The 11,084-nt window shown below is 39.7% G+C and overlaps 1 protein-coding gene across 2 annotated transcripts in view; it reads left to right on the top strand.

Moving 5' to 3' along the window:
- The first annotated feature begins 2,888 nt into the window (after positions 1 to 2,888).
- wwox (WW domain containing oxidoreductase) overlaps positions 2,889 to 11,084 on the top strand; it is a 129,022-nt gene continuing 120,826 nt past the window's right edge. For both annotated transcript variants that reach the window (XM_083974537.1, XM_083974538.1), the window contains exons 1-4: positions 2,889 to 3,111; positions 3,928 to 3,992; positions 4,346 to 4,403; positions 4,545 to 4,714. In XM_083974537.1, the coding sequence (XP_083830663.1) occupies positions 3,005 to 3,111; positions 3,928 to 3,992; positions 4,346 to 4,403; positions 4,545 to 4,714 (400 nt within the window). In that variant the 5' untranslated portion in view covers positions 2,889 to 3,004. The remainder of the gene's footprint in view (positions 3,112 to 3,927; positions 3,993 to 4,345; positions 4,404 to 4,544; positions 4,715 to 11,084) is intronic.

Raw genomic sequence — 11,084 nt, 5'->3', positions numbered from 1 at the left:
ATGTTTTTGCTGAGAGGACACACACATTTCGTGCCTACGTTGAGACGAACACACACATACATACATACACACACACACACACACACACACACACACATACACACACACTTGCCTACAGTTGGTCGGCCCACCTTCTGGCCCCGCCCCTTTCTGCTGTCCAGGCGCATGCGCAGTAGCGTGCACCCAGCTTCCATTAATACATCCACGGCCTCAACTATCACAGAAGAAAGTAATCTGGTTACAGTAGGCCTACACACACTGCTTGGTTTTTGATTGTTATTGGCATATCGTCACCATCCCCATCTAATATTTATGTTATTTATGTCCTGAGTAAAATGGGTAGACGTGACAGCAAAACTGAATCAGTTTCAGCTGTCATGGAAAGACACACAGCCTCGGGTTCCCTCAGGATGGATTACAGAAACAGGCCAACCGTTTAAAAGTGTAGGGGCCCAAGAGGTCAGTCGTGGGTCTCTATATAGCTAAAGCCTCTATAAGAAGTGACAGTGACAGCTACTGTTTCTTGTTTGGAAGTCATAAAGCTTAAATAGACACAAATTGGCCCTAGAGAGATGTAAAATGACCAAAATTAGACAGCCAAAAAGAAAAATGTTATTTGACAAAGTGACCAAAATGTAGCATGGAAAGATATAGGCTACAATGATTGCACAAACACCCCAAACCACCAATAAGACACAAACAACACAGTAGGTAGCTATTTCACTTTCCCCGTTTTGCTAGACTGCAGTGCAAACAGTGCATTATTATCTTAAGCTCTGTATCATTTGCACTGTTTGAAACATCTTCGGTCTTGTGACTATGCCATCATAATGACACCATCTAGATAACAGAAGACTGTGTTCATACGCTTTTCACTGAAAGGCAAAGTGAAGGAACTCTCAGAGTTTGTATGTGATAAGCAAAATGAAACGCATTTGAACAAGCGTCAAAGTCAGTGTACAGATCTGCATGCAAGTGTCTCGTATTTCACGTTTCCTTGGAGCTGAGTAGGGACCACCCTCGGTGTCCTTGAATCCAACCTGCTCACTTAAAGACACAGTTGAATCACCGTAAGCAAAGTGGCAGAAGTGGAGCTCAAATAAATTCTGAGCAAAATAGTGCCAACAGCTAATCTGAATAGCAGGCTATAAAGCAGAGATTGGATAAAATGTCTTTGTGTGGCCTTCGCTTCTGCAACTTCCTGCTTTATGACCACATGGAAATTCAAATAATCAGACAGTGTGTAACTTTAAATGGCTGTAAATTTGGGTATATCAATTGTAACAAAAACATCAGCAGTTAGTCACATATCACAAATTCGTTTTTGTTCAATTGGAGTACAAAAAATAAAAACACACACAAATATAGAAAATAAAAATAATAAGTATGTTTGTATGAAGACACAAGTTACTAAATTAATAGGCCTGTTTGATGACAGACAATTTGTCTTATTCTAGTAGTATAAGTGTAACCAATAATGTTAATAATGGCCCTTATATTCAACTGTCCCAGTGCGCCAGCAGAGTGTGACAGTGAGCAGATACCAGGTCCCTGAAACTGAAGCAGCTTTGAACTCAGTGATCATTTACTTCCTTCATGCCTTTTCCATGAGCAACGAAAAAAAACAAACATTGGGAAGAAATACAGCTAGCCCACCCAAATGACAAAAACTCATATTCTGAAAACAGAAAACAACACATGAAGTAGGCCTACTGACAGTGAAACATCCAGCCTGTCTCTGTGAGCAATGTCATTCACAAACTGAAGAACATAATAGCTGCCACACACACACACACCAGAAAGGGAGGGTACGATGGAGGAGTGATGAGAGGAGAGCTTAGCCTACTTAAGCCTCAAGTAGGCGGAGGAGAAGATGCATAATTTACCTTCTTGCCTGACATGGTACTGATGAAAAAGATCTTGTAGACTGGACAATTATCTCACTGTTGCTGGCATGGGGGTAGCCTATAATAAACTGTGTGATATTTATTGTGTAGGTGTGGATGACTGCAAATCTGAGTCGGCAACAAATTAATGGGTTAAAGAGGGACAACTTGGATATAATTAACATGTGTGGATGTCGCCACAACATGTAGGCTACTGAGTTGTATTTTATGAGGAAGGCATATTAAAACATTGTGTAAACATAGCTATTACAGTCTCTGTAGAGAAGAGATGTTGAATGAAAGGAGAAGCTTCTCATATTCCCCTTCTTCTTTTGGTGTCTGTTCCCAAATGCAGTTATCATTTAGAGACATACACTTACATGCCATAACAAATAAGAAGGTAAACTATAGTTTCTAAACAGCACTTCTACCTATTATTATTGTTATTACTATTTAGATGGTTTTTATTATTATTTTTTTTATTATTATTTATTATTACTTGTTTGTTGTGATTGTGGTCCCAAAAACAACCCACATAAACAAACAAATAAGAAGAAAACACAACACTGAGATTGCTGAAGTGGAGCTGTAGCCTACATGTAAATAAATATCCCTAAGTCATTATGAGATTAAAAAAAAGTCATAATTATAAAATTTATAAAACAAAAAAGGCTCATAATTATTATTATCTCATTATTATGACTTTTTGATATCATAATTATGACTTTATAGACTCTATAGCCATCTCACAATTCTGACTATTTATCTCACAATTTCGACTTTTTAATCTGATAATTATGACTTTAAAAAAAAACAAAAAAACGTTTCTCATAATTTCAACTTTCAGTCTTATTATTTAGATTTTTCATTTTATGACTTACCTTGAGGATTTTGTCCAGTATCTATGACGATTCACCCTCCAGTGCGGCGGGGGGCGGTGTGCAGCTTTTTAAGGCAGAAGAAGAAGAAGTCACCGTGTTGTTACGGAAGTGGCAGAGCTGCTGTGACTGCTGTGTTGCTGTGCTGCTTCCTCTGACAGTTGCATTCATTCCTCAGACCTTTTACTCCCTGGCTTGTGTTTTTGTGTTGCCAACGTTTACGCGAAAAAAGCTTGAACAATGGCAGCTCTGAAATACGCAGGAATGGACGACACAGACAGTGAGGACGAGTTACCGCCTGGGTGGGAAGAGAGGTCTACGAAAGATGGATGGGTCTACTATGCAAAGTAAGTGTAATAATCCCTCTGGGAACACTGCATGTTATGTAGCCTACCTGATGCTAACCACCAGCATGCCTGTGTGTGGGGGTTTCAGCTTGCTGGCTGCACCAGTCTGAATAAACTAAACTGACAGCATGTAAAAACAGAGCTGCAGTGTTTGTGAGAACTGGTGCTTGTACTTAAAGAAGAGGACTGTGACTGTGCAAGTAGCAGTGGTAACTGTGCAGGAGCTGACTTTATGACAGAGATATTCTTTGAGAATATAATCCTAAAATCATTGATAGGACTATTTGCCTGCATTGCATTGCATTGCTTTGCTTTGCTTGTGTTGACATGGGAAGGGACCACATCCCAGACCCTTGCCTATAAAATGTGAATTTTTGGTTATTGGAGCAACAGCAGTGTTCATCAGTGTCTTCAAGTGATATATATTTGTTTTGTTACACAACTTTCAGCTTGGTTTGCATGTCAGAGGCTGATGTGATATTATTTAGTGTGGCTTTTCATCCGTGTCACATGTCCCTAGCATTTGGTTGAATTGCCATGTTTTTTTCTTTTTTTCCTGGCCTGCTGTTATTCTTATAATTGCATGTGTCCTTCTATAACAGCTTTCATGAGATTGTGTTTCATTTAGGTTTATGCTGTTTGATGTGACTCTGTCTGTACTTTTTCTAGTTTTAATAATGTGTAGCACCAAGCAAGATTCTGATGAAAATGAAAATATGGCACATTGACATAACATGAAAAAAAATGGACTATAGTATAAACAAACAAAACAAAACCACTAGAAATAAAACAGTTTTTGTTTCTGTGTACCAACAGCCATGATGAGATGAAGACACAGTGGGAACACCCCAAGACAGGAAAGAAAAAGCGATGTGCTGGAGGTTTGAGCTATTCACTTGTTTCTCAGTGGATTACACGTGTTTCCGTCTCTTCCAGGGCTGAATACAGATACAAAGCAAGGGTGTTTTTTGCTAACCACAGTAAAGAAGGAATTAGACCTAACGTTATTGAAACAGGGCAAAGAATTCAATGTCTTCATGAATTATACATTTGATTACCTGTATTTTTTTTTTTTTAGCTTTACAGCCATGGGAGTTGACAACTGTGAAGGAGTTTTAGAAAGTGCTACAAAAATTTTGTATAATGTGTAATTTTGTAATATATAACTTTAATATGTAGCAGAGGTATGAATTATGTGCTTTCAAAGAAAAATCATGTCTGTCTTTTCCCACAGATTTACCCTATGGTTGGGAGCAAGAAACAGATGAAAAAGGACAGATACTTTATGTTGAGTAAGTAGATGATTGAAGCTGTGGTTGCTAAACAGAGGAAGCTAATGTGTTTATTTTGGCTCCGTAGGATGTGTTACATAATGCAATCCTGGAATTATCTATGTTGTATTATCTATTATTTATTCTCTGTGTCATTTTCAGTCACATTAACAAGCGGACCACATACTTTGACCCACGCCAAGCGTTTACAGTGGAGGATGTGATGGTGAAACCAAAGCGGTATGATGGCAACACCGCTGCTCTGGAGATCCTACAAGGTCGCGACATCTCAGACAAAACTGTTCTCATTACTGGGGGCAACTCCGGTGTTGGTGAGTTTCACAAAATCCTTACGTGATTTCCCACTTCAACTATGTTAACTATGTTAGTCATCAGTGTGTTTCTGTGGTGACACCACTAGGTGGTGATGTAGGATTACTTTGTAATAGATGGGAGTCTGACATGAGCGTCTCTGCTCCCTGCAACTACCCATCCCTCCACCACCAGACATTCATCAACATTAGCCTCCAAAATGATACACTTAGACCCAACAAATCACTCCTTAATACCGAACATGATTGTATTGAAGTTCATTAGCTGGGCTGAATTGGATGTCATTGTTAACTGTAATGAATGGTGTCCATTTGTACCCCGCAAATGCATGGCTCACTATATAATGATTTGGAAACAAATGTATTTCCTCTTTCCTTTAGTTTAAATTAGCACAAATAGTGCCCATTTGTTCAGACTTGCTGCTTTGTTCGGGATACATAATGACAGCATGAGGGAAATAAAATAAACATAAAATCGTTAATTGTCTTTATATTCAAATCCTTTGTCCCTAGGAAAGCCACAGCCGTGTAATTGTTGTGTATATTATGAGATGTTGCAAAGCGGCACTGTAGTACATAGATTAACAGCAGCCTGGAGACCCTTACTCAATAAAGAAGCTTGTGAACTTAAATGCCTTTCTGGACCTGATCTTCCACTTTACATACAGTCTTTAAAGTTTATACTCTATTGAATGATGGTGGTCCCTGATGTATAGATGGAACTATGTAATTATAACACATGTCATCTTTTAAAAAGAAATATCACTACACAGTAAACCCTGTAGTAAGTACTCAGTGTATTAATAACAAATATAACTTCTCAACCGAACTGCTGTGACTTTATTGTGAAAAAGGTAATGGTGACGTTGATTTATTCAGTGGAAACTGACACTGATTAACAAGATAGCAATCATTGCAAAATCATTGAACATCCACACAGATAACAGAGATATTTCTGTCTGCACCCTGGATACAAATTATAAAAACAACGATTAATTAATGGGGGCAATAACGACCTAACAACTCTAGAGTAAAAACAAATGTAGCGTTGGCCAAATACCAAAATATAACTGTGTCAGTTGTCAAAGTTGTTCAGACATCTCCGGCTGCAGTTGGAGCTGTGTAAAGATCGAGTAGAGTGTTTCTTGAATTAAAAAAAAAATGCATATGAACAGATGTAAACTTCAATGTAATTTTAAGATAAATTATCCAGTGAGATAACAAGCCAAAACAATAAATCTAAGGGAGTCATGAATAGTTTTGAACCAACAAGTGAATTTTCACAAGCAGTGTTGGTTTAAATATCCTTTTTGCTGGTCACTAGAAGTCCATCATTACCTTAAAAGCACTTTTGAGAATGAAAACGATGAACTGTCACAAGAAAGTGTGTGGGGAGCTTTAAAAGACTGCAGGTTTACTGTGGACTCTGGGATAAAACAAAAGTATGCTTGGCCCTTTGATTAAAAAGGTGGCAAACCAAGGGAGAATGCAGAAAATGTAATTAATTTCAACCACAAGAGGGCACAGGAGGTCCACCGTGTTGTTGCTAAATTAGGCTTGAAAACATTCTCGAATTAACTCCTTCACATGGGCTTGTTTTTGCTTTAGTTAAAAAAAAAGAAAATAGAGAAAAAGATAATCCACATTTAGCATTTGTTGTGATGTGTTTAGTAAATGAAAATTTGTTCTTCTGAAAAAGAAAAGCTTTCTCCAAAGAATGCAAGAACCAGTTACAACACACAGACATTTTAATAGTGTGTGAATGCTTAATAAACCCATATTAACATAACCTTTGTTTTACTCTACCACATATTAAATATGCATCAGCCATAATTAATAGTATTCTAATAGTAATTGCTACTGCTGGTGTGCTCCTTTGACATTCCTCTAGTGAAATGTGGTTATGCCAATTGGTTGGACCCACTTAGCATTTTAATGACATCAATAGTGTTTTAATCCAAGTGTCAAGGCTATTTCCATTTTCTTCAGTGCTTATTTCCTCCACAGGAAATGTGACATTTTTATTAGTAATGGTGGGATATTATTTAATTAGCAAATTTACATTTCAGGTCTTTAATTTAGTTCTTAATGCACATGAACATGAAAAGCACATATATGAGTTTATTTATGCATGAAATGTCATAGTCTCTGGTTTTGTGACCAGCCCTTGAAGCTCCATTGCAGCAGAGCTTGGGGAGGCGGGACAGTAACGTGGTTTGTCTTGCCGATGTGATCGCTGCTCTTGGTTCACAACATTAGTCTTCCTCTCTCTGCTTTCTTTTGTAAATTAAAAACCAGTACCAACTTGAATGCTGTTTTTAATTGTGATAATGGAAATAAATGATTGCGGTTTGTTTTCCCCCTATTTCTACCTCTCTCACTCCCCCACCCCTTCTCTTTAAAGGTTTTACTCTTATAGACCTGTGGTTGTACACCTGTACCTCTGCATTGATTCCTAAGTGGCTGTGACCCAGGCCTGAGCCTCCTATCCATCCCCATTACACACTCCTGCTCAGGCTCTAATTCCCCTCCTATCAACTAACTCTCAGGTTATTTACTGGCCAGGGGTCCATGGAACAGTTGTCCTTAAAGGGCCATTGTCGTCATATCTCCGGCCCCTGCTGGTTTCACAGACAAAACACTTTCTTTCTCAAAATAAAACTGGCGCACAGTGCAACATATTTTTTTAAGTCTCACATTTTCCATGTTTCCGCTACAACACTCATATTGAATCTTTAGTGTAAGGCCTTTCCTAAAATACTTGTTGTCAAGGCAAGACTATATTTGTATTCTCTTGCCACATGCCCCATGACAACTCTTTTGGGAACTGTACATAATGACATAGGGTATATGTGTCCCTTTACCTGGGGAGCAGTGTCAGTCTCTCAGGCTCTTAGAGCAGGTGCTGTGCTGTCAGCACAATGCATGTTTGATAGTGGACAGAAATAACATATTGACCCTCTGTCTCACTCAAATAAAACACTCAGGGAAATTTATCCATCCGTTCCCCATGTGCTATTTCAATCCCACTACTGTATGTCTGAGGTATGAAGCATGTTCAGGTGAGATTTTACTTTGGCCGCCAACAGTTTTTGCTGTTTCTAGACAGACACTCAGCACTATAGTAGTTTTATGTATGAAGTTCAGTCACACTCAACTTTTTGAACAATTCTTCCATTATTCTGCGTTTGTAGCGTTTATTCTTCTTCATGTTGACATGTTTAGAGTTTCATCTGAACACTTTTGGCCTTTCAGTACAGTGGCTGGTTGTGGAGCAGTACCTACCGCTGCAAGGCTCTACTCAATCTAAATGCATGCACTGAATTCCACATGGTATTGTTGTTTAGGTGCAGGGTCAATGCTGGAATAAGAAGCGGAAAAGACTCAGGCGGCCCAGGCGGGGGAATAGCAAGGATTTGGAAAGGAGCGCTTCTTAATGTTTTAGTGTCTCTATTCATCGTCTCTGCAGTGTTTTAGGACTTTGAATGTTATTCTTATTCATGAAAGACTAACATTGTTCTATGTTTGTGTTGATCCCAGTGTTGTGTTGGGAGGATTAAGTGTCAGGCCGGTGCTCTCTTCTCTCTGGATGGAGAGATCCCTAAGCATATTCAGTGAGTCGCAGAGCTGGGGGAGCCTCAGTGTGCAGATTAAACCCATAGCCTAGCTTTGTGGCTGATCATTAGATTGAGGCAGATTTGTTAAGCATAACTGCCATTAAATTGGCTGCAAAGCTCTGGTATTTACTGCACTGCTGTTTATGAATAAGGACCCCCTTAAAGACCCGCGCAGCGATGCGTTAAACCCGGGCCTCGGTAAGGAGGGAAATGCATTATTCATAGTGGGAGGAATTAGATGGATAAAAAGATGTTCCTAGTGAGGGTGGCATGCGGTGCCTGTGTCTCGGCGTGCGTGTGTCTCTGAGCATCTCCGAGTGGCTGCGTGTGGTTTTAGATGACATCCATAATGTGTCTGTGTTTATATTCAGAGGTCTGATAGTATTTTGTGTGCGTTTGTGAGTCCACTGAGGGGAGAGCGTCCGGCTCGTGTCCTGCTCTGTGAACTTAGCCACTGAGGAAACCCAAGGAGAGTTTTTTTTATTTATTTTATTTTATTTTTTCAACTGGCATTTCATGTCCTCTCTGATGAATGTGTTTATTGGCTACATAATGAGAACCAGTTATGGTTGGTTAGTCAAATTATTCAACTTTATTAACCTTGGATGAAATTTGCTATGCAGACCCAAACTGGTGTAACATGCAAAGAGTATTATGCTGGAGGCCAGAAGGGTTCAATAATGATTACAGCTGTAATATAATAGAACTGAAGTGGTTAGAGAGAAAAGATGGAATACAGTACATACTGTATATGTGCTCAAAGTCTGTAGGTAAAATAAAATGAAAGGTTACTGGGTTATTGTGTGTAGTCAAGTAGTTTATAGACCTATCGAGTTTACAGTCTGCAGATGATGAGGGGATGAAAGTTACATGATGGGGGGGCTGTAGATGACAGTGATGAAAATAGCCCTAATGCTCAGGAGATGTGTGTGCACGAGCAGGATTCTGGGGTCTGTGTTGACTTTTGTGCATGGGTTTGATTTGGTGTAGTGTGTGTCTGTGTGTTTATCAAGTTTACTGGTGTGTGTGTGTGTGTGTGTGTGTATGTGTGAGGTAGTCAGGTTAAGTCTGGCTGCTGGAGGAGCAGGGGTGACCAGTGTGGTGTGAGGCCATGATGAGAGATTGTGTAGGGAGTTGGAGGTTGACACAGAGGGTCAGAGGAGGAGAGGGGGGTAGGTGGGGGTACCAGATAAGCGCTGCATGGAGAGTGAGACAGCAGTGGGGGGGTAGGAAGGAGGCAGAAGGAGACAGGGAGGGGTAATAGAGCCACTCCAGTGCTCTCGCCTGGAACAGCTCAACCTTGGGCTGTAATTACTAACCATACATCCCACTTTTGGGGTGACATCTCCCTCCTCTTGGACTAATGGAGGGGAATTAGAGGGGATCTTAAAAGTCACAAAGTGTGTGTGTATGGGGTGGGGGTTGTGCCGTCCCTCACTTCTTGGGACAGGGCATACACAGTCCCAGCAGCAGGTACAGGTACGCTCATCACAGAGACGGTGGGCAGTTAGGGTCAGTCTGAAATCACTCCACTGTCCACTTATTTATATTCAGTAAGTGCAGAGTAAGTGCACAGCGGGGATATTTTCTCATGAGGTAATAAAAGATAATAAAATGAGAGATAAAAACATTTTAAGTAGACAACAGTAGATAAAAACCAGGCTAAAAAGGTGTTTTATTAGAAAGTTAAGCACACAGTCTTCTCCCCTCAGGCCCTACGTTGACCAAACCACACTGGTTTACACTAAATACATTTAAGACATCTCAATAGATAACCTTTGGTATTTCCTGACAAATTATTAAACAAATCTTAATTGAATAATTTTAGAAAATCTATGGATTAATCGGTTATAAAAATCTCATTTGCATCAGAGCTGACAAGAGTAGAGTCACACAATTACAATTTTCTTATGCGTGTTGCATTGTTTGGTGTCCCAGTGGCCTAGAGGTCAAGAACAACCATGAGGTGCAATGCCCTGCATGGGTTCAAGTCCGGCTGAGGAGCTCTTTCGCATGCTGTCAATCCTCATTTCTCTCTTTACTTTAATCTATCTACTGTGGACTTCACAACAAAGGCATTTAATACTTTATTTTTATTTTTTTAATGAAGTGAGATTGTTAGTATTAAGTAGTGTACGTGCCATTGACAGTGCAGAGGCAGCACTGGACCAGATGGAGAGGGACTGCAGTTCACTCGTGCCTCACATAATTTTTTATTAAATGTATTAATTTATAAACACTTTACCAAATCAAAGACCCAAGAATCCTTATGCATAAATCAAAGTGATTGCACCAAATGAAGCCAGTGAGAGAGACACGTAAAGAAACTGTATAATTAACAGTCACAGATTTAACATATTTATTAATCCAGTGATATAACACACAACATATTTTAATGTTGGACATTCCAGTTAAAAATGGCATATAATTCACTGAGGGGGGGTGATATGTAGTCTGTTCATGATCTGTGTTGCTCTTTCAGCTACAAATTTAGCTCCTGCGCAGGGGGGGATTGTGGGAACTCGACATGTTTACCCACAGGTCTTGTAATGATCTGAATTGACTTCTGTTTGCCCAATTGTACTGCGGAGCTTATTTTAGTTAAATGCCTCTTTGGATGCAGATCAAGAGAGAGAAGGAGCAGGCAGCTTCGTTTGCCAAATAAACACGTTTACTGACGAGGCTGGTAATGATCTCATTACACTGAGCCAATACACCTGTGTACGAGGGGGATCCAGAGAGGGGCGGCGGGC

This window comes from Trachurus trachurus (assembly GCF_905171665.1).
Source record: "Trachurus trachurus genome assembly, chromosome: 6".
In the NCBI taxonomy this organism is placed as follows: Eukaryota; Metazoa; Chordata; class Actinopteri; order Carangiformes; family Carangidae; genus Trachurus; species Trachurus trachurus.
The sequence above is the reverse complement of the archived record's forward strand: the minus strand, read 5'-3'. Positions and strand labels throughout refer to the sequence as shown.